The sequence below is a fragment of the Arvicanthis niloticus genome, chromosome 25 (assembly GCF_011762505.2).
Source record: "Arvicanthis niloticus isolate mArvNil1 chromosome 25, mArvNil1.pat.X, whole genome shotgun sequence".
Lineage (NCBI taxonomy): Eukaryota > Metazoa > Chordata > Mammalia > Rodentia > Muridae > Arvicanthis > Arvicanthis niloticus.
This window is the reverse complement of record NC_133433.1, coordinates 39,053,855-39,080,889: the sequence shown is the minus strand read 5'-3', so window position 1 is coordinate 39,080,889 and position 27,035 is coordinate 39,053,855. Positions and strand designations below refer to the sequence as shown.

General features: G+C 38.9%; 1 protein-coding gene across 2 annotated transcripts; it reads left to right on the top strand.

Moving 5' to 3' along the window:
* Nucleotides 1-792: 792 nt before the first annotated feature.
* Nucleotides 793-17,366, top strand: Oprk1 (opioid receptor kappa 1). 2 transcript variants are annotated; one of them, XM_076924426.1, is made up of 4 exons: nt 793-958; nt 1,354-1,624; nt 10,664-11,016; nt 14,726-17,365. In XM_076924426.1, the coding sequence occupies exons 2-4, from the start codon at nt 1,368-1,370 to the stop codon at nt 15,256-15,258; spliced, it is 1,143 nt and encodes a 380-aa protein (XP_076780541.1). In that variant the 5' UTR covers nt 793-958; nt 1,354-1,367; the 3' UTR covers nt 15,259-17,365. The 2 variants fall into 2 exon arrangements, with proteins under 2 accessions (XP_076780541.1, XP_076780540.1); XM_076924425.1 differs by lacking the exon at nt 793-958 and having other exon boundaries at nt 1,184-1,624; nt 14,726-17,366.
* The last annotated feature ends 9,669 nt before the right edge of the window (nt 17,367-27,035 follow it).

Below are 27,035 nucleotides of genomic sequence, written 5' to 3'. Positions count from 1 at the left end.
TTTCTTCTGGACCATTTCTTAGGAACCCAGCTCAGGATCCCCAAAAGCATCTTTTCTTTTAGGGCCTCTTTTACCCAACAGACTCTGACTGTCAGCGTTTTACACATAGTGGAGACTGAGGTCCTCCACAAAGGTTTCAATTCTCTGCATTTGGCAGAGGAGGCAAGAACTTCATGGCTGAGGATTAACATAAGGAACCGTTATTCTCCTGCTGTAGCAGTGGAGCCTAGGGAAGGAGAGTCTGTGCAGTAATAGCAGGCAATGATATTAGTACCTGTATGTACAGTTTTCTTGCAGCCTGCCATTCTAGTCAGAGCAGAAAGGGTGACAAGATGCACAGAAACTTTCTATTAATAGATCTTAAACCACTATTTCTATATGACCTGTTTGATTCTGACAAGATTATCTTGCTATTTTATTTGTATCCTTCAGTAAGTGAAATCAGTACTACCACAACTTGCTTCCTTGCTTAAAAAGACTGGTACTGCAAACTCTGAAGATACTAAATTCCAAAACCACTGAATGACCCTATGCTCTCTTGTCACTGCACAAGGTGCTCTTTTCTGTTACTGGACCATAGCTAAGCATCAGACCGCCCGCCAGGAAGCTCCAGGGAGAGAAGTGGAAAGCAGCTTGGACATTTGGAGTTAGTGAGCCTTAGCCAAGCGGCAGACCGGCCAGGGTCAGCTCTAAGGGGGCGGGGCGGGGAAAGGAGGGGATGGGCGGAGATAGGCGCGAACTGGGCGGGGGCAACCAGCCCCGCCGCTCTCAGTCTGCCTGTCCCCTGCGAGTCTTGGCTGAATCCCAACTGGCAGAGCTTCTTCCAGTCTTGGAAGGCACAAATTGAGCATCAGGGACGTGGACCCATCAAGGCTGAACAGCTACCTAGGAGCTAAGGTAGTGACCTGGAACGCTGACGGTGACTTGGGAAGGGAAGTCGCCAATCCGCGATCCGGAGGTGAGCTTGGGGCTTTCGAGGCACAGTGGGGCAATTGTGCTTAGTGCAGCATCAGGGTGGAGGGTGCTTCTTGCGGTTGCACGCACAGACGGGCAGGGTAGGAGCACTCACAGGAGTGGACAAGCACGTCTGAAGGCTATGCAACCTAAGGGCTCCAAAAACGTGCAAATGCTCTCAGTTTAATAGCTGCGGTGGAGCTAGGAGTAGGGAGTGGAAACGGGATTTCAATAAGAGTCCTGCCTGCCCCTTCCTTGGGATGTGCGGCCAGACTGAGTCCAGGGATTGTGGGCTCCTGCACCTCCAGCCCTGCCTGCACCGCAAACTTTGTCTCTCTGGGTCCAATCTGTTCTCTGTTCCTGAAACCCCCGCAAGTGCCACTGCTCCTTGCTTTCCAGCTGCAGCGCTCACCATGGAGTCCCCCATCCAGATCTTCCGCGGAGAGCCAGGCCCTACCTGCGCTCCCAGTGCTTGCCTACTCCCCAACAGCAGCTCTTGGTTCCCCAACTGGGCCGAATCGGACAGCAATGGCAGTGTGGGCTCTGAGGACCAGCAGCTGGAGCCCGCACACATCTCTCCGGCCATCCCTGTTATCATCACCGCTGTCTACTCTGTGGTGTTTGTGGTGGGCTTAGTGGGCAATTCCCTGGTCATGTTTGTCATCATCCGGTGAGTTTGGGGACAGGTCACGGTGGTGGTGGTGGTGGTGGTGGTGGTGGTGGTGGTGGTGGTGGTGGGTCAGGGGTAGGCAAGTTGTGCTTGTGTGTGTGTGTGTGTGTGAAGGAGTGAGCCAGCCAGCCAAGAGCAGGGTCTCTTCTGTGCAGGGTCCCGAGAGATTCTCCAAGGTGACATCTTAAAAGAATTTCCCAGGAGAGTGTTTTGCCAGGAACTGTGGGTTTTACACAAGGCTAATCCAAGGTACCTTTAGGATTTAAGAGCTACCTGCCCACGCAGGCTCCAAACATCTGCTGAGAGAACACCTCAAGAAAATACTGAGGTTCTAATCACAAGGTCATCTCCTGGTGAAGAAATGGGAATATCTCTATAAGCCTTTGCTTGCTTATCTGCTCTGGATTGAAAGACTTTAGTGCCCTGTCTAATATTTCTGTAAATAAATTCCAGGCCCACCAAATGCATGGGAGATAATTCAGAATTTTTTTGTGACTCATCAGACTGGTGTTGTAGCTTATGAAACAAATCCAATAGGCTATCTAGTGTTATGAATATCCACTAACATGATTTTGAAGTGCCCAAGAATAAGTCCAATAAGTATACTAGGCAAGCACTCAAGCTAGACTGTGTAGCTGTCTCAAAATTGGATAAGTGCAGGAAGGCATGAGATGGCCCAATTGGAGTTTCTGCAATAACAATGCTCCTTCCATGTCAAATCTTTCATCCCCTCCTCAGAGTCTCCACAATCCCTGCACCAGATGCCTTGTCCTTGTCTTTCAAAGTCTCATAGGTGTAAATTTGGCATCCTTTTATATATTGCAAATCATTGCCGAAGAGGATGGGGTGCAGTGTGGCCACCCCATATCATTGCAGTGCTCAGTCCTGCAACTTTATGCTGGGCATTGAGTGAAACAGTGTAGTCTTACCTTTCTGGATCCTGTCTTGGAATGAATATTAACATTTCCTCTTACTCAAGAATAACAAAAACAATCTCAGAAATTAAGAGCCTATCATTCTCTCTCCAGGTATTTTGTACATGTTTGAGAATGTCTTAAACGAGAGTTAGTTTCATGGCAGTTGCTTATGTGGATTAGTTAAGATTATTTTCTTTCAGTGAGTATGTGATCCCAATGAAGTCTGGACTCTGCCCAGCCATTTCAGGACATAAACTAAAAGTGATGGGAATATAAAGAGGTTGGGGAACGGAGGGAGGTGGATAAAATATCAGCCAGCTGGGTGGTGGCACAGGCTTGTAATCTCAGCTAGTTGGGAGATGGAACAGGAGAAATGTGAGCTCAAGGCCTTTTTGGGCAATTTAGTGAAAGCAAAATAAATTTCAAAATAAAAACTAAAAGAACAGAGCTGGAGGTAATGCCTCAGTGTTTGAACACATACTGAGCACACATGGGGCTCCAGCATCATAGAAAAGAAAAACAAAAATGTGCCCTTTATACTTGAACAGATCACAGACAAAGCCTACTCAGTAGTTCCTGTGCTCCCCTTGGCCTCACGGACTTTCCTGACATCTATCTCAGAGCTAGTTTCAGGAGTTTGTTTCTTACTGGGAGGGAAAAATTCCTCTCCAGTAGCTATTACCCTGTATCCTGTGTGGCAATATCTTCCTGAGAACTGTGCAGATGGGACCTCCTTTACCTCAGCTTGACTTCTGGATGCAGGCAGTCAAGGGTTGCCCCTGGAGGCTCTGTGCTCAGTTACAAATCTAAAATTCTGTGGCTGTAAGATTGCTGTCATTCTAAGATGGATTGGATTTCAGTGGGACAATTAATACTGGCTTAGAACTGTATCAAGACCTTTGAAGATAACGGTTATTTGTTCTTCACTTCTATTTAGAGGTTGTGCCAGCTTATGTTTTAGATAAGAAAAACTTAGAAAAATAGAGGATGGTGGTCATTGTTTTTGAGACAGTCTTACTAAATTCCCCAAGCTGGGCTCAAACTCACAATCCTTTTACTTCAGCCTACCATGTAGTAGGATCACAGACCTGTGCTACCACATCTCACTGAAGAAAGGATTTTAGGAATGGGGTTAATGCTTCCGAACACATGTGGGTTATTGTCTGTTCATTTCTTTGACAGTCATTATCCAAACTGGCCAATTGAGTCAGAATTTACATGAAAGATTTAAATCTTTGCTTATATCCACTCTTCAGATTTCTATACGAAGTCAGAGAAATAATTTTTTAAATATAAGTATGCCTTTTGATACTCAGATGGTGATGCCCTGATGAATGTATTGGAATTTGTCCTTAGGGCTCATTGCCATGTGGCAATACCAGGAGGACAGGATGAGATGTTCTAAGGTATTAATTACTCTAGTGAAGTTGTTTCTTGGGCATTCCTCATCTTCCTTGGCCACAGTCCTGCAGGGATATCCTGCCCAGGGGTAATATTTGTCTTGGGTTATTGATGAACTTGGCTACCTGTGTGGCAACTGAAGGGCATAGCTTGTGTTCTTGTTCCATCCTCTTATGGTGCTGGCTCTCTGCATAGGCCAGAGCACTGGAAACATCCTGAGTCCAATGGGAATTAGGTTGCACAGAACACTACAGACTGACAGAATGTGAAAGATGGTTCAGAAGCAAGGACCACGCTTCATTTGCTTTTCAGAAATGAAGAAACTACTACTGCCTTTTAGTAAGCAACCATGATTTCAATATTAAGTAATCTAGAAGAATGTTTAGCAAATTAATTTCATTTATACGAACTGAAGGTACCTGGAGAATTTAATGAAACAAACTCGTTACATTTTCAAATCATTCAACTGAGAAGCCATATTAGGAAAATCTTCATTCCTGATCATTTTATTTTTTTATTTAATATCTTTAAAGAAAAATTTCTAAAATAATGATTGAATTCACAGAAAAATTGAATAAAAGGCATAGATCTTCCACGTCCGTGACCTTCACGTGTAGTATTCCTCCATAAGTCTCCTGCCCCAGCCAGCATCAGGCAACTGGTAAACCTGGACTGACTCAGGGCTGCCATCCACACTACACAGTTACCACTGGAGTTGTTCCGCCCTATCAGGTGCCACTGAAGCCTAACTGACAAATGAAAGCGTCTTATGGTGTAGGTCATTTGTGCTATGAGTTCATTATAAAATGTCTCCTGAAAACATGTGTTGAAGATTTTGTCACCAGTCTGAAGTGCTGTTCAAAAGTGGTGAAATGCAAACAAGTGTGGCCAATGGATGCATTCCCTTAAAGGAGATGACAGGAGGTGTGCAGCCTTCTGTTCTCTCTCTCTCTCTCTCTCTCTCTCTCTCTCTCTCTCTCTCTCTCTCTGTCTTTGGCCATTGCAGCCTGAGGTAAACAAATCTTCTTTCCCATTGGGCTATCAGAGTGTACTCCCAACAAATGAGCCAACAGTGGACTAACACTCCCCAACTGGGAACCAAGACAAACTTTTCCTCATTATAAGTTGACTACCTTCGAAATTTTGTTGCTGTGACAGAAAACTAGCAGAGTTTAATACATGTATGCATTGTGAAATGCTTAACTTAATCAAATGAACACACACTCAATCCATTACCACTCAGAGTTACTTCACTGTGAGTGCCAGTTATGTGGGAAGCACACTAAAGATCTGCCATCAGCAACTTTCAGATCCACAATACGGTATTCCTATACATCATCATTATTTATATATGCACCACCACTACCACCCCCAAACATTCCTAATCAATGTCATTCCTAATCAAAAATACTATTTACATTGTATTTCCCTGGGTTTTAGAAACTGGAAGTACAGAGGAGATGCACAAGCTACGTGTGAACACTGTATCAACTCATACAAAGGCTCAAGTAAGCATTCATGGATTAGAATATCTGAGGAGGTACCCTCTGTAGATACTAAGGGACAACTCTAGGACCTATGGAAAACCTCAAATGCAATAAATATGTGGCAGTGCTTCAACTCTGCAGGGGCAGCAATTCAGTGCTTTACAGCAGTATTGTTCTCTGGATTATGCCATTTTTCCTGGTGTTAAGTGGTTTCTACACTCACAATGTAGACTTAGCCACATTGGTCAGAATACTTTCCAACTTTTATTTGCAAAACGTGACAAGATTCAGAGTCTCACTATTTTTCTGATGGAATGCTTGGCTCCTTGGTCATCTTTGGAAAAAGATGGCACTGAGTTCCTTTATCAAATTGGCATGGATTCCAAGAGCCTGCAAGAAACACAGTGAATATTTCTAAGAATATTTTATAATATTATCCTTTTCAGAAAAATTAGAAGGAGTAGTATCTTACAAGATTGTACTATGATTTGTGAGAGCAAGGCTATGGGAGGTTATTACACTAATAAGGAGAATAGCAGCTACCTTGATGGTGACAATGGAGGTGAGCATCACCTGAGCACTTATAGGCCAGATCTTTGCTGTGTGACTGTGTGTGTGTGTGTGTGTGTGTGTGTGTGTGTGTGTGTGTCATATCTAATCATCATGGCAGCTTTGTCAGGTCATATGAAGCTGAAAAAGAAGTATCTGCTGCTTTGTAAGCCACCACTTAAATGCTTATAATAGTTTTGTTCTTGTTGGGTCCTGGGTCTTCTCTGGCACAAAACCATCTATCCACTCTCTTATCAAACCACAAAAAGTCTATCTCTGCACTGCCTCCTGCAAAGGATACTGGGTATCAAAGCTCTCTCTGTATTCCTGTCATCTGGCAGGCTCAAGCTCCCATGAGGTCATCTTTCAGGTCATCTTTGCAAATTTCTCTGGTTTCAAGCTTCTTTCTGTCTGTGTTCTTTAAGTTTACAATATAATTTAGATTCAGTTTTCAGTCATCATATTTTAGTGTGTTGCAGATTTAGGGATGGGCCTTTGAAAACTCAGAGTAAGGAGACAAGCATGAGTGATAAGAGAAAATAGCTTTGGAGCTCAACATGAAGCAAAACTGCAGGTAAAGGCTAACAGAGTGGAAGATAACAGATACCAACACATCTCAAAGTGTGTAGTGTCAAGGTACCAGGTCTTCAGATTTATTGTGCTTTTGTCATGAATGTTGAATGAAGTACTGACTGAAAAAACCATCACTGACATTAAAATAACAAGATCAAACAGGACAATATCCCTGCTTAGCAAAGGATGCCAACAATGCAAGCGTTGTCTCTTCCATCTCTGTGTTGTCTATATAGGGCAGGTACAGAGAAATGATCAAAAGTCCCAAGACCCTGCCAGGCCACAAAGCCAGAGTTCTTCCTTCTGGCACTACACTTCACACTCTTAGCACTGTGAGTGTCACATTCTCACAGAAACTCTGCCCCATGACATTTGTTCTTGATTTCTAGAAACACAACTCTGATCCTTTCATGTCACAAGTACCCATGGATTACATTCCCTTGCAGAGGTGGTCTCTATAATGGGCCCGAGTTAAGGAGTCCATAGGGAACATTTCTAGCTCTCTGGAGTACTGTCCATTAAGGATCACATTCCCAACTCTGTAATTGACCCTTCTTCCTTGTCTGCCTTTCCTCTCCTGTCTAATGTACAGTGCTATGACTCAGGCTTGTAGCTCTGTGGAGATTAGGTTTTGCTTTACTCTTCTTTACCATATGCTCCTGAGACATGTGGGTAACCATTTGCAGCCAGCCACCTTCAGCTTTTACACACAAGTCAAACTTCTCATCTAGATTTTACATACTGCAATTTTATTTGAAATGCTTGCAAATTTTTGTAAAGCATTTTGGATGAAGTGGAAAAAGCATACTCTCAGAAGGAAAAAAAAACTTCAGATGTTTTCTCAGTGGACATAGAATGAATGAAAGACTGGCTAACAGTTTGTTCTAGTTAACTAGAAGTAACTTCTGAGGGCTCTTGCTAGAATCTCTGGCAGTAGAGTTTTCTACTTACGTGTTTATGGGGTCCAGTGCAGTGTTCTTTCTGGAAGACTGTTGACAATATCTATTGAACTTCTGGTTTATTCTCTCCTTCTGTTCTGATTATGAACTCCTCTCTCAGTATGGCAGGTTTCTAAGCATCTGTCTGTAAGATGGAGCCCTGGCTTGTTTCTCAAAGCAAGGTCTATCTCTGACTAGACTGCACAGATCATTGGCTTTACTTAAGCCCAAACTTCTTCAGCTAGAGGAGTGAATAGACATAAATATCAAAGACTACTTGATGGATACATGTGAGACTCAAGTAACTGAAATCAAAATACTAGACTTTGAAAGTTATAAGAAGCTGAGATGACAGATGTAGGAATACATAGCTTGACATCTATCTTCTGTATTTCTGCACTGTCATTTGTAATTATATTTCTTTAAGATTTTTTTTAAAAAGAGCTCTATAAATGGTTAGCATTTATAGAAAAGAAATACTCTACCTCATGGACTTATTGAGAGACCTAAGTGAGGTAATATCTATATAATGGACAGAAAGCTTTTTGAAGTAAGTTGTCACTGTGATTACTGTCCGTGCTCAATTCTTTCACTATGAGATATGATAACAAGATTTGGATTCTTTATAAATTCACATTTTATGCAGTTCTGTTCACCCATTGGTTATTGATATTTTTGAAAAGCTAAAAGCCAGGTATGTCTCCAACATTTTATGATATATTTAGATCTGTATTTTATTTTATGAAGTTTTAATAGTATTGAACTTATATTTGTCTATGCCAGGAATCAAGTTTCATTTTACATCCATATTTATTTTCAAGCTAAATTGTGTAAAAATAGCCATGAATATTATCTGGAAGGTACATTTCACTTTGCTTTCTGAGCTAACTGTTAAATTCTCCCAACATATGAAAGTGGAGAAAGCGTCAGAGAACACAAAATCAATTAGACATGATCATTGGGAGACTAAGGAAATGCATTTTAGCCTACACTCCCTAAGTTATTTGAATGCTATGCAATAAGCATGCATGTTTCATTTTGTCCACACGAAACTGAAGTTTGTGGTAATAAGTCCTAGCTATTCTCTGGGACTTGAGGATTTATTAAAGGCGTATGTGTTGGATATGTGGCCTCAGACCTTTATTGGATGCGAAATAGTTGGAGGTGTTTGGATATTTTTAGGTATGCCCTTAAATGTGGTCTTGGGACCTCTTGCCCCTCTTTCTATTCTTCATTACTGGCAGAAAAATGAATGGCTTCGCTCTTCCATGCTTTCCTATCTTGAGGTGCTACTTTACCACAGGCCTGAAGCAACAGAGCCAGCAAGGCATGGTCTGAAACTTTCAAGAAAGGGAAAAGAAATAATTCTTTATACATACAAGTTGACTATCTCAGGTATTTGTTATCATGAGGCAAAACTAGTACACTCTAACGAAGTTTATCTGTTGGATGGATGGAAAAAATGAAAGACGAGGACCCAGGTATCTCTAATTTTATAAAGCAAAGAATGCTAGTATTAAGGCCATGAAGACACAGGAGCCTTAGAGACTCAAAACACAAGAGTAGATGCCAAAGCGATCAGCTGCTGGAATCTATTAAAGCTTTTGTTAGAGGAAGTTGAAGCAGTGGAAAGTATGTCTATAACCTGAACTTTTTAAACGTGAAATTCTATTTTAAAACAGGCAATATTCATATATATTGCATTCTGTATTTTCTCATTGGGCATATCACATGATTGTGCTTGCTTAGTTACCTGTATATTTAGAAAGATATTATGAATCTTTAGTTATAGAGTTTTAATCACTTTCTAAAATATATAAGCCACTTAATATTTGTGCAATATGTCCAAGGGCAGAAAGTGTTTCCCTACTCCCCAGAATAAATCACTCTTTCAGAAATGTATCATTAAGGTGCAAATAAGAAAGAACATGCTAGCTTTAGTGCTAATCCTTGCAGTGCCCTCCTACCTATCCAATAACATACCTCATATCTCATAGGACAAGAAGAGCAGATAGGGAGGACAAAGCCAGTGGATGCTGAGGATAAAATGCATGCCTGTCTGACAGATGTATCAAGCCAGAGCCTAGACTGGCCTTTCTTCTAAGCTCCCAGCTTATTATCCTTATGTATCAGGAACTAATTCAGGCAGTTTAGACTCAGGACTGTGACTTCACATTAGACAACAGTTTCATCACTCTGATGTAACTGACAGCTGACTTTTTAAAGAGAAAATGTATATGTCTAGTGGGACAGGAATAAATTCATTGTGATAAGGTTTATAATTCAGAGGTACAGAGAAAGGAATTAACACACAGCTTTTTCCTCTTGGCTTCAGAGAGGTGAGACACTATGGGTATCTACTGGTCAATAGATTCTGCAGGAATCATTTCCTTTAAAGAGCAATTCTGTTGATTCAGATTTGAGTGAATATGTTGCCACTCTAAACTTCCTGTTGTAGTGTAGAGAATGATTTTAGTTTTCAGACAATCTTGCTGATCCATCTTGAACATTATTGTCCCCTTGCCTGAAAAGTAAGACAATTGTGCACTTTAAAAAACTCCCCAGACATTGGATGGAGAAAAACAGTATTATTTTTATGTACCTTGGTATTGTTGTATAAAATATAATTCATTTTGGTCTGTTTTATTTATATAATGTACTTATAATGACAAGTTAGTAGCATATTGACATGCAGAAATCATTGAGTCTAATTTGGCCACTACAAATGGATATATTTTAAAATTGAACATTATTTTGTACTTTCAAAAGCTTAAATAATTACAATGATTGATTTCTTAAAATAACCATGAAGGTATTTGCTTTATACAAACAAAAGAAAAATACTTCAAAAATACTTAAGACCTTTGTGAAGGATTTGTGAAGGATTAAAATGAATCTGACATGAAGGACTCCACAGTATTTCAGCCTGTCTGTATATTCATCTAGTGATTGATCTATGCTGTCTTCATTCTCATTTTTATTTAACTTATTTGATCAAAGCACAGAGATAGAACCTTAATGAAGCCTGAGACTTTACTTACCTTTCTCAACGCCCTGACATCTAGGAAGTCCTTTTACAATTTGCACACACAATGAGTGCATAAGAAATAAGTACGTGCAGAGATGTTTAAGTTGCAGAGATGGAAGGAGATGTTATTATTTCTTATATTTCAGATACACAAAGATGAAGACTGCAACCAACATCTACATATTTAACCTGGCTTTGGCAGATGCTTTGGTTACTACCACTATGCCCTTCCAGAGTGCTGTCTACTTGATGAATTCTTGGCCTTTTGGAGATGTTCTGTGCAAGATCGTCATTTCCATTGACTACTACAACATGTTCACCAGCATATTCACCCTGACCATGATGAGTGTGGACCGCTACATTGCCGTGTGCCACCCTGTGAAAGCCTTGGACTTCCGAACACCTCTAAAAGCAAAGATCATCAACATCTGCATTTGGCTCCTGGCGTCATCTGTTGGTATATCAGCAATAGTCCTTGGAGGCACTAAAGTCAGGGAAGGTAAGAGCCACTTTTTTCATACCATTCATAAAAGTGGAATTCTTTATGTGGTAAACGTTTACCTTGGAAATGAGTGGAACACATATCTATTAGGAAACAAGCAGCAAAACAGTAAAAGTATAATTCCTAAATGCATAAAAGATTAAAAATGAAACATTTGTGTATTTTTTCCACCTGTAAACATGGAGTAGGGGGATGACAGTGCCAGTGCATAGATACTCAGAAGTCTCTGATTCTTGAAGTGCTTTGTGAATGTGGAAGGACTGTAAATTCAGAGAGAGACGACTATATACCCTGGATTCCTTTTAATTTCTCTTCTTCCCATAATTTCACAGAAGATTTTGATACAGTAAGGTTGAGGTTACCATCCTCCAAACTCACTTTGGAAGCTAGTAGCCTAGACATTTATATCTTAACTAATGATGTGGCAAAGCAAATAGAAAGCAAGTGTGAATAACCTTGACAGTATTTCCATGGGTCATAAAAAGACACGTGTGTGCACATAAAGCCTTTAACTGTTACTGGATCACCTCATACTCATTATTTTTATGTCTGTGAGAAGTGGAATCTGGAAGGATGAGTAAGAAACCAAAGGCAAGAAAGTTTTGAAAATACAACCTAGCAATCCTATGGCTTACCATTACAGATGTCGTGAGGCATCTTGTGGTTGCTGGGAATTGAACTCAGGGTCTCTGGAAGAGCAGTCAGTGCTCTTAACCACTGAGCCATTTCTCTAACCCATGGCTTGCATTCTTTTTCACTCTAAATTATTAGAGACACATGTAGGCTCTTTTTGCCTTCTTGCTTTAAGGTTATCTCTTATATATCTTCTCTTCATTGGTTTAGGTAAGCTCATGATTAGGTTCATAGGTGGTTATAGTTCTTGCCTTATGCAAACAGAGTAACTACATGTTCCCTGTATTTATATCACACTGGAATGAGGGATGAGATTGCTTGGATACTTTAGAATATAGCATTGCCTAGGTTGTATCCTTGAAGAAGTTGGTTTAATTAAGCTGTAGTGTGATCTAGGTTAGTATGACCTGCAACCAAGGTGAGAACAACTGTCTCAAGAGTTTTGCTTTTTACAAAAAAAAAAAAAAAAAAAAAAAAAAAAAAAAAAAAAAAAAAAAACCCAAAATAAAAAAACAAAAAAATGAAGCTATGTAAAATATGTTTGATCTTAATAGAGCTTCCCTAAAGGGAAGCTGATGAATAGACTCTGAAGTTTATAAATGCCATCTAACACTCTTGCAGATTATACAGATGAGAGCTTTGTAGTACCTGTGAGTACAGATAACTGAGATAACTGAATATATATATATATATATATATATATATATATATATATCAAGGGTTTTTCAGGACATAGTAAAAGAGCAGATGCTAAAAATTACAGCTTATCTTACACGATACATGCATACATTATTTTTATTCATTCTAGGTGGTTTCTTTTAGAGAAATTTTAGGGTCACAGTAAAATTGAAATTAAAACTAGAGTTTGAAGTTATCTCTTAATACCACACATGCACATCCTCTATTAGAGTTGCACATTTGTCACAGTCCAGCCTGAATTAACACACTGTCACTTACAGTTGGTAGCTTATGTTAGGGACTATTCTTAGTGTTGTATTTTCTATGACTTATTTTTCTCCAAACTGTGTTGTGAGTTCCTAGCACAGCTACAGCAGGTGGTGGACTAAGACACTTGTCAACTTTATTAAACAAGCAGTTACAAATATGGTTAATCATATAAAGGAGTATGTTTTGATGCCTAGATTAAAAGGAAAATAAATTACAAGAAACTCTTCAGAAGGTCAGGTGTCTGTGAATCACAAATCCAATCCAGAGCAATACTTTGCATGCACTAGGAGGAGAAAGTGATGAGTAAGAAAAGCTGATAGATGACTTTCCAGGGTAAAGAAAGACCTGGTTTTATATTTCATGTTCTACTTGTAGATTTGACCACTATATTACTGCAAACATTTGTCGGAGAGTGATACTCTAGAAGAACGGGTTTCAGTTAGGCTTTTGAAGGAAGAAATGAAGAGAGACAGTTTTTTTTTTCAAGTAGATATTGCTGGTGATGAATGCATAGATGTAATAGAAGAAACTATGCACCTAAGTCAGCTAGGATTAATTTTTGCAGCAAAAGAGAAAATTAAAGTGGTCTCATAGGATACCTGTTCTTTCCTTTTGCTTTTTTCAAGTAAGGATTTTGTTTATACTATGAAAGATGATTTTTGTGGACTGCATTCATTGTGTACTGCTGCACCATGCTTCCTGTTAAGACTGTTGCATAGCTAGGTATTTTAGGTCACCTTTATATCTGGTCAGGGCTGGCTGGTATTGTTCTTCAGCATACAAGCATCATTAGTCATCAGCGTGAGCCTTAGAGGTTGTGGCTTCTTCATATGTTTACTAATGTCTACTGATGCCCCTACAACACTGAACTGAGAACTCTTGAATACAGCAGTATAATTTTACCTTATGGATATATTTTATATTCAGTATTATGTTTCTACATTATTTATTTTAGAAACTCATACTCTGCCTATCACCAGTACTATAGTAGACAACTCTAGACAAGAACTATAGTCAGACAAGAACTATAGACAAGAACTATAGTCAGCTAAGCGATGTCAAGATGTCAAGATGGGAGAAATAGCCTTCCCTAGGGAATAGTCCTCAGTTATACTATACCAAATGATCGTTCCTGAAAATATACAGACAAGTAAGGTTATACAGACTTAGCAGGCTATATTTATATATTTAAGAATATAATATATATAATATATATCTCTATTAATACATTTATATATTATATATACATCATATATATAATACATATATACTCAGTTTACTATGTCAGTTTATATATAGTATTCTATCTATCTATCTATCTATCTATCTATCTATCTATCTATCTATCTATCTACTCAGTTTCATGACATATCACCCACTGAGGTCATTTAATATTTTGTTTTCTATGACAATGGTGATAATTTTTTAAATGATACTTTAAATCTTTTCACATAAACAGTCACACAAAGATCGAAGTAGATGTTTATTGATATATCTTGGTTTGTCTTCATTTACCTTTGACATTTTTGTTTACATTTCAATGATGCTGTTAAACACAGCGAGTTGAACGATACAATTAAATCACAGCACCTGAGTTATATTTAGACATATTTCATTATCAATCCTTATGGAGTCACACAAACAGTTGATGTTTGTAAGACAAGTTGGTATTTGCTAAATTCGGTAGAGCAATTCAAAATGTTTAGTCATTTATTAGAAATAGATGTTGACTTTTTAAAAATGTTAACTCTTGTCAGAGCTGTGGGTGTGGGAACATTGTTAATACACAAAAATACAAAAAAGTGCCACACTAAAAGTAAACAGTCTAGTTCCTCTGAAAGCTACAAATACCAAGCCAGCCTTGACAGCTAGATGGATCAGATTGCTAGCCAGCTTTGCTTGTTTATTTTATGCAACACTGTTTGACAACAAACAACTCTGTAGATTTTTTTTTTATTGAATGATCAATATAGTGGACCTTCAATTTCTGATTTGCTGTTCTGCTTTCAGTGCTATCTTGCTATATCTGGACCTTTGAAAACAAAGGTGTTGGTTAATGTATAACTCTGCAGTCACAGTACTGAGATTCTCTTGTCATTTTGTTGATTTTGGTCAATTCTGGCAGATGTGGACGTCATTGAATGCTCCTTGCAGTTTCCCGATGATGATTATTCCTGGTGGGACCTCTTCATGAAGATCTGTGTCTTCGTCTTTGCCTTTGTGATCCCAGTTCTTATCATTATTGTCTGCTACACCCTGATGATCCTGCGCCTGAAGAGTGTCCGGCTCCTCTCTGGCTCCCGAGAGAAGGACCGAAATCTCCGCAGGATCACCAAGCTGGTACTGGTAGTGGTTGCAGTCTTCATCATCTGTTGGACACCCATTCACATCTTTATCCTGGTGGAGGCTCTGGGCAGCACCTCCCACAGCACAGCTGCCCTCTCCAGCTATTACTTCTGCATTGCCTTGGGTTATACCAACAGCAGCTTGAATCCTGTTCTCTATGCCTTTCTTGATGAAAACTTCAAGCGGTGTTTTAGGGACTTCTGCTTCCCTATTAAGATGCGAATGGAACGCCAGAGCACTAACAGAGTTAGAAACACAGTTCAGGATCCTGCTTCCATGAGGGATGTGGGTGGGATGAATAAGCCAGTATGACTAGTCGTGGAAATGTCTTCTTATTGTTCTCCAGGTAGAGAAGAGTTTAATGATCTTGGTTTAACACAGATTACCACTGCAGTCTGAAGTGGAAAGATGAGCTATTCAGTAACGTTAGACATGCCATGCTCTGAAATCTTAAGGTGCAGGGCACATTAGTGATTTAGCTGAATAAGGGCAGCAAATCTGAAGAACAGAGCACAGCAGGTCCTGGCAACAGTACACCTCTTTTCTAGGACAGAGAAGAAACCAATCTAATCTCAACCCTTTGATAAACAAATACAACATTCTTTCTTCTGGTTCCCTTGATTTAGTGTACCTCCATCTGTGTGGCCTTTCTATGCAACATAGTTCCAAATCTCTAGAGAAGAAAATAAAAGAAAAAATCCATTGGATCCAAAACTTACTGGACACCCAACCTGCTTGTTAATACTGGGAAAAACAATTTCAGTTAAAATGAGACCATACCGATGGTCTTATCCAGCTCTCTTTCTGCTGGTGATCATGTCTCATGTGTGATGATAAGAAAGTATCTTAGGAAGAAATTGGATTCGGACCCTGACATTGGTGGAGAGCACCAAATTGATATTTGTGAACCCATTTTAAAGTTGTGGGTAATCTCTTCTCACAGTGTCTAATGCCTTGAAAACTACAGTTGCTCCTTAAGATCTCGGTTTTTTTAGCATGCTATTCAGGTAGTTAATCTTCTGAGAAAACATGAACTGATATTAAAAGTGTGAGGCTTCAATACCAGCACAGTGTGTATAATTTCATCTGTAAATAGTAGTCTGTATGTAAATAAAGACCAGGCTTTCCTTCCAGCCTGGACACTTCTCAAGGATGCAGTAGACACATCTCTTGAGGCATGGAGAGTTGATTCAGAGATATTTTACTACAATATAGGCTACTGTCTGGGATTTGATCTTGGTGTGGTTTCCACTGGATTCCTCAAACATAACTTGGTGTTAACAAATCACTAAACTTTGAATTCACTCTAAATTGTTAGCTTTAATCAAATATACTTTGTGGTAGCATCTCTTTGTAAACACACACCTATTGCCAGATTCTCTACTCAAGTAGAAGAAGTTGTTTTGATCATGTACATCTTCAAATATTATGTTCTGGTTTTCCACAGGAAGTAGAATTGTTTCAAAGTGCATGCTGAAAAAGGAAATGAAGCTTGAGATGGCTGAGCGCAATTTGCATGGTATTGGGTAATGGGGTACCTGTGGAGGTCTGAAAAGGCCATTTAGGATAAATTTGCTAAATCTTCCAAATGACATGTAAATTCCACATTCTTTCCTTTAAAACTTATAGTTCAGAGATAATGAAGATTCTTTTTGTAATTTTCCTTGAAAGAAGAAGAAAGGGCTAATTTTAAAATAACACCCATTTCTAAGCTTGTACATGGTTAGGGCAGCACCCCTTGGAGTCTAATAGAGCATCTGATGTGTGAACATGGATAGTGGAGGCACAGTTCCATCTGTAAGTTCTCACCACCAGCTGTCTCACAGGTGTTGCTCCCTCACTTTCTGGAGACAGAGGCTTGCATTAAAGTATGACATACTCTGTAAAGTCTCTGCCATTATGCTTAACTCCGTATGAGACTTTTATGCTACTGAATTCACTGGTGAACAATGACATTGCAGAGATATTTCCTAATGAAAATTATGTGCTCTTTTGATCATTTCTTAAATTTAACTGAATACCGTGACGCTCTGGAATTCTTTTGTTAATGACACACTGCTAGAAAGGTATTAATGTAGATTTAAGCATTAAGTCTAACAGAAGAAGAGACAGGTACAGGCCCAGAGTGGACACAAACTTCTTTTAAAACTTATTATTATTAATTATTGTGCATGTGAAGGCATGCATTATGGCATTCATATAGACATTAGAGGACAGCTTTGCACAGTCAGTTCTCTTCTTTTTCTTTCATGTGTGTTCTGGGGATGGTACTCACATTGTCAGTCTTGTATTGTCAAGTGGCATGTGCCTTTACTCACTGAGCTATCTTGCCAGCCCAGTGTACAGCTTTCTTATAAGAGAGAGTCACATATATATATATATATATATATATATATATATATATATATATATGTGTGTGTGTGTGTGTGTGTGTGTGTGTGTGTGTGTGTGTGTGTGTGTGTGTGTGTGAATGAATGACTTAAACATTGGGAAACATTAACCCAAAATTTTAAAACTTGGGCTATTATACTTAAGAGATATTTATGTGGACAAACCAGTTCCAGAATCAATCCTACTGAAAAGCTTCTATAGCACTTAAGTAAGATGCAGATGTCCGTAAAAAACCACAGTAAAAAACCACAATGTAGTTATCACATCACCTCGGGATAGTCACTTCTTTAACATTCCATATGCTCTTCTAATATCTCTGTTTTCTGTGTTTCTTGATACATAAGTTTGAATTCCATGGAGGGGAGAAAAGTAACTTTATTGCCCCTGAGATCTATTCTGAACTTCTCCATGATCCTCAGATTGAGAGTGAAGAATAGATGACAACCCTTTTGGGACACTAATTTAAAGAATAATAAACAGACTTATTATACACTGGAAAAAAGTATCAATTGCATATATGTGTTTTATTGTTGAACTATATACATGTGCATGTATATGTGAAAGAGAGCAGGTGCATACATGTGTGTACATGTACATGATACTAGGAAGCAGTGGTCATACTATTATTTTTGCTCAGTATAACCAGTGCTTTTGTCTAACTCTGCTCCCTCAAGTGGCTCCCCATCTTTGAGGTTCCCAGAAGCTTTTCCTACTGCTTGCTATATTTGAGACTTAAGATAACTCTACCTGGACTCTGTTTCCACTCTAGTGGTGGCTTTTGAAAAACAAAACTTGTTTAGAGATAAAAGAAAAATTTTTGAGAAAAGTGTTTAATTTTGTGATTGATGTTAGATGGTTGTTAAACTTGTATCTAACAATTTATAGCTATTCCATTTAATACTGGGACATAAGATGAATACAATGAAAGAATATAGGTTCTAAGTGAAAGAATTTTAAGGAAAACCTATGACAAAGTTATGTGTGCATTGTACAAATTTTATTTTTCAAGAAAGAGTTGTTTTGGTAGGTTGGTATTAATATGAAAGTTCCATAAGGGTAAAAATTAGTTCAGGCCATGACAATTTTCCTATCTGAAAGAAAAGTGTGTTCTTTACCATGTCGATATTATTTAAATCTTACACTGTTAGAGAATAATTATACATTGTAAATATGATTGCGTGCCTTGAAATAAAACCAAAATTGTACCTGCTAAAAATTACAAGCATCTTCTGGTAATTCATTTGTTCTTCAGTGGCTTTAGTGCTGCCTCTCACAGCCACAAGACCAAGGTTAACTGTTTCTCAAAACTGTGTGTGTCAATATCCACCAATCACAATGTGGCCAATGATTAATGGTACAGATCAAAACAGACTACAGTCTTTGATTCCTAGACCTGTAGATAACTTAGAAAAATTTACCCATTAGCAGTGTAATGCTATCAAGATCCTAGAACCAACCAACATGCAAGATTTTAAAATTAAACATTCTGACAAAAATACTTTAAATCAAATTTGACCTACAAATGTTCAATTTTCTGCCTTTCTATCAACATTGCAACACATTACTATTGCAGACTGCTTCTTAACCTCATGATGTTTGTTCACCTAAGTGAAGGAAATTTTAGAATCACCACTAATTTTTGAGACAGTTTTATGTAGCTCAGGTGGGCCTCGACCTCACTTTACAATTGAGAATAATCTGGAACTTTTGATCCTCCCATCTCTCTCCCCCAAGTGCTGCCATTATAGGTCTGTTCCAACATGCCCAAATTTTATGTGATGCTGAGGATTGAACATTGGGTTTCTTGCACGGTGTGATCTGCAGGCCACAGGAAGTGAACTGTTTTAAATTTCTAGGACCTTAAAGCCCTCTTGCATAGTGACACACTTCTTTCAGTACAACAATGCATACTCCAACAAGGCCGTACTTCCTAACAGTGCTATTCCCTTTGGGCTCAACCTTCAAACACATGAGTCTATGGGGAACATTCCTATTTAAACCACTATAAGGTTTCTGCATCTGCTTCCATCAATTGCTGGATGAAACTTCTCTGATAACAATTAAGTTAGGGTTCTAGTCTAATAGTATAGCAGTAGAGTATCATTAGGAATCACTTCTTTATCATCCTTCTTTCCTTCTTCCTTTCTTCCTCCCTTCCTCCCTTCCTCCATTCTCCTTCCTTCCTTTCTCTGTTATTTTCATGTTATTTTTTTTTCTGGTTGTATTTGATTCTATCCTAGATCTCTGGGCTATCTAGACCCTGGTTTCTGGCCCTCCAGCTAGCCAGTGTCATGAGTCATGGGTGGGCTACTGCTCAGGGCATGGGTCTCAAGCTGGACCAATCATTGTTTGGCTACTGCCAGTTTCTTTGCCACCTTTATCATAGTGTATCTTGGAATCAGGACAGATTATATGTCAAAGGTTTTGTTGGATGGGTTGGTGTCCCAATCCCTCTATTGTAAGTCTTTACTGTTTACAGAAAGTAGCCAACTGAGGCCCCATATCCTCCATTATCAGGAGTCTCAGCTATTGTTACCCTAATAGATTTCATGGATTTCCATTTCATTTCTTTTACCTTGCCTCCAAAATACTCCCTAATTTCAGTTGCTTTCTCAGTACTCTCCTCCTCCATTTTCCTTCCAAATGATCCTCCTGTTCCTGTGCCCACCCACCTCTAGTCAACCTACAATATTAATTAATTTTCCCATTTATTAACTTTCCATCTTAGTTCCTGTGCTATTGGTGTTCTGTTTAGGAAGCTGTGGCCTATGTCAACATTTCCAAGGCTATTCTCTATTTTCTATTTCCCCTTCTATCCTCTTGAACCCTCCATGTTACCTAACCTTTCTTGTTCTTTGGATTGTAGAATGAATATCCTTTACTAATATCCACTTTTAAGTGAGTAAATGTTTGCCTCTCTGAATCAGGGTTACCTCACTCAGGATGATTTTTTTTTCTAGTCACGTGCCTGTAAATTTCAGGATGTAATTTTTCCACCGCTTACTCTGCTCTATTGTGTAAATGTACCATACTTCTTAAAACTATTCTTTAGTTGAGGGACATATAGGTTGTTTCAAGTTTAGGCTACTGTGAATAAAGCTGGTATGAAAATAGTTGAACAAGTATTCTTGTGGTAGAATAGAGTATCTTTTAGATGTTTATTCAGGAGTGCTATAGCTGGGTCTTGACGAAGATCAATTCCCAATTTTCTGAGATACTACCATATTGATTTTCAAAGTCATTGTACAAATTTGCACTCCCACTAGCAATGGAGAAGTGTTCCTCTTGCTCCACATTTTTGCCAGCATAAACTGTCACTTGTGTTATTGATCTTAGCCATTCTGACAAGTGGAAGATGGAATCTCAGAGATGTTTTGATGTGCATTTCTCTGATGGCTAGGGATGCTGAACATTTCTTTAAGTGTTTCTTGGTTATTTGAAATCCCTCTGTTGAGAATTCTCATTTTAGATCTGTACCAGAGTTTTTCATTAGATTATTTGTTTTGTTGTCTAGTTTCTTGAGTTCTTTATGTATTTTGGAAATTAGCTCCATGTCAAACGTGGAGACGGTGAAAATCTTTTCCCATTCTGTAGACTGCTGTTTTGTCTGATTGACAGTGTCCTTTGCCTTATAGAAGCTTCTCATTTTCATGAGGTCCCATTAATTAATTTTCCATCTTAGTTCCTGTGCCGTTTGTGTTCTGTTTAGGAAGTTGTGGCCTGTGCCAATGTTTTCAAGGCTATTCTCTACTTTCTCTTTTATCAGTTTCAGTGTATTCAGTTTTATGTTGAGCTCTTTGATGCACTTGGACTTGAATTTTGTGCTGGATAATAGACATTAATTTATTTGCAGTCTTCTACATGCTGAAACTACTTAGACCAGCACCATTTGTTAAAGAGGCTTTCTTTTTTTTTTCTTAATTGTATAATTCTGGATACTTCATCAAAAAGCAGATGTCCAAAGATGTGTGGATTTATATCTGGGTCCTCAATTAAAGTCTATCAATCAACGTGTCTACAATTTCTTTTTGAAGACAGTGCTATCAAGTTTTCTATTAGCACCACTTTCACTGTGTTCCATTAGTTTGCATGTGTTGTATATTCATTTTGTTTCAATTCTAGAAAGTTTCTCTTTCCTTCCTTCCTTCCTTCCTTCCTTCCTTCCTTCCTTCCTTCCTCCCTCCCTCCCTCCCTCCCTCCCTCCCTCCCTCCCTCCCTCCCTTCCTTCCTTCCTTCTCCCTCCCTCATACCCTCCCTCCATCCCTCTTTCTACCTCTCTCTCTCTCTCTCTCTCTCTCTCTCTCTCTCTCTCTCTCTCTCTCCCTCTCTCTCTCTCTCTCTTTTCTTTTTCACCTAGCAGTCATTCAGTAGAGTTATTCTATTTCCATGAGCTTGTTGGCTTTCTTTTGATTCTGTAGTTATTGAAATCCAGTTTTAATCTGTGGTAGTCTGATAGATCACAGGGAATTGTTACAATTTTCTTGTATCTGTAAGACTTGCTTTGTGATCAAATAGGTATTCAATTTGTCAAGAAAGTTTCGTGATGTGCTGTGAAGAAGGTAGATTATTTTGTTTTGGGGTGCAATATTCTATGGATATCTGTTGGGTACATTTGTTTGATAATGTCTGTTAGCTTCAATAGTTCTCTGCTTAGTTTTTTTCTTGATGTCCTGTTTATTTGTAAGAGTGGGGTATTGAAGTCTTCCACTATTAATGTCTGGGGTTCAATGTGTGGTTTTAGCTTTAGTGGTGTTTCCTTTACAAATGTGGGTGCCCTTGCATTTGGAACATAAATGTTATGAATTGAAACATCGTCTTGGTGGATTTTTCTGAAGTATAAAGTGTCCTTCTACAAGTCTTTTGTTTAAATTTGGTTAAAATCTATTTTCTTTGATATTAGAATGGTTGTACCAGCTTGATTCTTGTGTCCCTATGCTTAAAAAACCCATTTAAAAACGTTTTCTCTGTGGTAATTCCTATCTTTGATACTGAGGTATGTTTCTTGCATGAAGCAGAAGGATGGATACTTTTGGTTTTGCTTCCATTTTATTGCCCTGTGTCTTTCTAGTAAAGAATTGGGTCCATTGGTATTGAGAAATATTACTGAACAATAATTGTTTTTCTTTCATTTTTACTTTTATTTGTTTTTTATTGAATATTTTACTTACATTTCAGATGTTATCCCCTTTCCCCATTTCCCTCCAACCAGAAACTCACTACCTCATGTCCCCTCCTCCTGCTTCTATGAGGGTGTGCCCCCAACCACCCACCCACTCCCACAACCCTTTCCTCGAATTCCCCCACAATGGGGCATCTAGCCTTCACAAGACCAAGAACCTCCTCTCCCACCTATGCCTGACAAGGCCATCCTCCCCTACGTATAAAGCTGGAGCCATGGGTCTCTCCCTGTGTGCTCCCAGGCTGGTGGTTTAGACCCTGGAAGACCTGGTTGGTTGGTATTGTTGCTCTCCCTATAGGCCGCCAGCCCCTTCAACTCCTTCAGTCTTCTCTCTAACTACTCTATTGGGAAACCAGTGGTCAGTTTAATGGTTGGCTGTGAGCATCCATCTTTGTATATGTCAGGCTCTGGCAGACCTCTAAGGAAACAGCTATATCAGGCTCCTTTCAGCATTTACTTTCTGGTATTCACATGAACATCTGTCTTTGATGACTGCACATGGGATGGATACCCAGGTGGAACAGTCTCCAAAAGGCCTCTCCTTCAGTTTCTGTCCTACACTTTATCTCCATACTTACTCCCACGAGTATTTTGTTACTCCTTCTAAGAAGGAGTGAAGCACTCGCACTACGGTCTTCCTTCTTCATGAGCTTCTTTCTTCATGTGGTTTGTGAGTTGTACCTTGGGTATTGCAAGCATTTGGGCTAATATCCAATTATCAATGAGTGCATAACATGAGTGTTCTTTCATGATTGGGTTACCTCACTCAGGATAATATTTTCTAGTTCTATCCATTTGCCTAAAAATGTCATGAATTCATTGTTTTTAGTAGCTGAGTAACACACCATTGTGTAAATGTGCTACATTTTCTGTATCCATTTCTCTGTTGAAGGACAACTGGGTTCTTTCTAGCTATTGGCTATTATAAATAAGGCTGCTATGAACATAGTAGCGCATTTGTCCTTGTTATATGTTGGAGCATTTTCTGGGTATATGCCAAGGAGTGGTGGTATAGCTGGGCTTTCAGGTAATGCTATGTCCAGTTTTCTGAGAAACCACCAGACTGCTTTCCAGAGTGCTTGTATCAGCTTGCAATCACACCAACAATGGAGGAGTGTTCCATTTTCTCCACATCCTTGCCAGCATCTGCTATCACCTCAGTTTTTGATCTTAGCCGTTCTGACTGGTGTGAGGTAGAATTTCAGGGTTGTTTTGATTTGCATTTCCCTGATGACTAAGGATGTTGAACATTTCTTTAGGTGCTTCTTGGCCATTCCAGTTTCCTCAGCTGAGAATTCTTTCTTATCTCTGTACCCCATTTTAATAAGGTTATTTGGATATGTGGAGTCTAATCTCTTGAGTTCTTTATATATATTGGATATTAGCACTCAATCAGATCTAGGATTGATAAAGATCTTTTTCCAATTATGTTGGTTGGGTTTTTTTTCTATTGACAGTGTCTGTTGCTTTACAAATGCTTTCCAATTTTATAAGGACCCATTTGTCAATTCTTGCTCTTATAGCATAAGTCATTGGTATTCTGTACAGGAACCTTTTCCCTGTGCCAAAGTATTCGAGGTTCTTTCCCAGCTTCTCTTCTATTAGTTTCTGTGTATCTGGTGTTATGTGAAGGTCCTTTACCCACTTGGACTTGAGCTTTGTACAAGGAGATAAGAATGGATCTATTTGAAATCTTCTACATGCCAACATCCAGGTGAGCGAGCACCATTTGTTGAATATGCTGTCTTTTTTTTTTTCCACTGGATGGTTTTGGCTTTTTGTCAAAGGTCAGGTGACCATGATGTGTGGATTTAATTGTGGGTCTTCAATTCTATTCCATTGGTCTACCTGCCTGTCTCTGTACCAATACCATGCAGTTTTTATCACTATTGCCCTAAAGTACAACTTGAGGTCAGGGATGGTGATTCCCACAGAAGTTCTGTTATCATTGAGAATAGTTTTCAATATCCCAAGTTTCTTTTTATTCCAAATGAATTTGAGAATTGCTCTTTCTATCTCTATGAAGAATTTCTTTGGAATTTTGATGGGAATTGCATTGAATCTGTAGATTGCTTCTGGTAAAATGACCATTTTTACTATATTAATCTTGCCAATCCATGAGCATGGGAAATCTTTCCATCTTCTGAGATCTTCTTCAAATTTTTTCTTCAGAGCCTTGAAGATCTGTCATACAGATCTTTCACTTGCTTCGTAAATTTACACCAAAGTATTTTATATTATTTGTGACTATTGTGAAGGGTGTCATTTCCCCAATTTCTTTCTCAGCCTGTTTATCCTGAGAGTAGAGGAAGGCTACTGATTTGTTTGAGTTAATTTTATACCCATCCACTTTGCTGAAGTTGTTTACCAGGTTTAGGAGTTCTCTGGTAGAAGTTTTGGGGTAATTAAGTATACTATAATATCATCTGCAAATAGTGATATGTTGACTTCTTTCTTTCCTCTTTGTATCCATTTGACTTCCTTTTGTTTTCTAATTGTACTGGCTAGGACTTCCAGTACTATACTGAATAGGTAGGGAGAGAGTGGGCAGCCTTGTCTCATCCCTGATCTTAGTGGGATGATATTAGTTTGATATTGGCTACTGGCTTGTTGTTTATTGCTTTTACTATGTTTAGGTATGGGCCTTGCATTCCTGATTTTTAATGACTTTTACCATGAAGGGATATAGATTTTGTCAAATGCTTTCTCAGTATTTATTTAGATGATCATGTGGTTTTTTTTCTTTGACTTTGTTTATATAGTGGATTACATTGATGGATTTCCCTGTAATAAACCATCTCTGTAGTCCTGGGATAAAGCCTACTTGATCATGATGGATGATTGTTTTGAGGTGTTCATGGATTCTGTTTGGGAGAATTTTATTGAGTATTTTTGCATCCATATTCATAAAGGAGACTGGTCTGAATTTCTCTTTCTTTTTTGTGTCTTTGTGTGGTTTTAGGTATAAGTGTAATTGTGGCTTCATAGAATGAATTGGGTAGTGTTCCTTTTGTTTCTATTTTGTGGAATAGTTTGAAGAGAATTGGTATTAGGTCTTCCTTGAAGGCCTGATAGAATTCTGCACTAAAAGTATCTGGTCCTGGCCTTTTTTTAGTGGGCAGACTTTTAATGACTGCTGCTATTTCTTTAGGGGTTATGGGACTGCTTAGATGGTTTATCTGTTCCCGATTTAACTTTGGGACTTGGTAACTGTCTAGGAAATTGTCCATTCATTCAGATTTTCTTTCTTTGTTGAGTATAGGCTTTTGTAGTAGGATATGATGATTTTTTTGAATTTCTTCTTTTTTTGTTATTAAGTTTCCATTTTTAGTTCTGATTTTATTAATTTGGATACAGTCTCTGTGTCCTCTGGCTAGTCTTGTTAAGCACTGCTTTCATTGTGTCCCATAAGTTTTGGTATGATAAGCCTTCACTTTCATTAAATTCTAAAAAGTCTTTAACTTATTTCTTCATTTCTTCCTTGACCAAGTCATCATTGAATAGAGCGTTGTTCAGTTTACATGTGTATGTGGGCTTTCCATTGTTTTTGTCACTATTGAAGGCCAGCCTTAGTCCGTGTTGATCTAATAGGATGCAAGGGATTATTTCAATCTTTTTATATCTCTTGAGGGCTGTTTTGTGACCAATTATATGGTCTACTTTGGAGACAGTACCATAAGATGCTGAGAAAAATGTAAATTCTTTTATTTTAGGATGAAATGTTCTATAGATATCTGTTAAGTACATTTGGTCATAACATTTCTTAGTTTCACTCTGTCTCTGTATGATTTCTGTTTCCATGATCTGTCCATTGCTGAAAGTGGTGTGTTGAAGTCCCACACTATTATATGGTGAGGTAAAATGTGGACTTTGAGCTTTAGAAAAGATTCTTTTATGTATGTGGGTGCCCTTGAATTTGGAGCATAGATGTTCAGAATTGAGAGTTCATCTTGCTAGATTTTTTTTCTTTTTTTTATTGGATATTATATTTACATTTCAAATTTTATCCCCTTGCCCCATTCCCCTCACCAACCAGGAACCCCTTATCCCATCCCCCTCCTCCTGCTTCTATGAGGGTGTGCCACCACCTATCCCCCACTCCCACCTCCCCACCCTCAGATTCCCCCCACTCAGTGTTCAGTCTTCATGGGGCAAAAGATTTCTCCCACCTATGCCCAACAAGGCCATCCTCCCCTACATATACAGCTGGAGTCATGGGTCCCTCCCTATGTGCTCCTAGGCTGGTGGTTTAGACCCTGGGGAGCTCTGGTTGGTTGGTATTGTTGTTCTCCTCATGGGGTCACCAACCCTTTCAGCTCCTTCAGTCTTCTCTCTAACTTGTCCATTGGGAACTCTTGATCAGATCAATGCTTAGCTGTGAGTATCTGCCTCTGGGTATGTCAGACTCTGGGGGACCTCTAAGGAGACATCCATAACAGGCTTCTGTCAGCATGTACTTCCTATCATCCATATCAGCATCTATTTTTGGTGACTGTACCTGGGATGAATACCCAGGTGG

Bases quoted from the DNA above. Each gene is read 5' to 3' on its own strand.
- Oprk1 (XM_076924425.1), top strand. From the start codon at position 1,215: ATGTGCGGCCAGACTGAGTCCAGGGATTGTGGGCTCCTGCACCTCCAG. The intron at 1,625-10,663 runs GTGAGTTTGGGG...CTTATATTTCAG, and splicing joins GTCATGTTTGTCATCATCCG to ATACACAAAGATGAAGACTG. The intron at 11,017-14,725 runs GTAAGAGCCACT...CAATTCTGGCAG, and splicing joins AGGCACTAAAGTCAGGGAAG to ATGTGGACGTCATTGAATGC.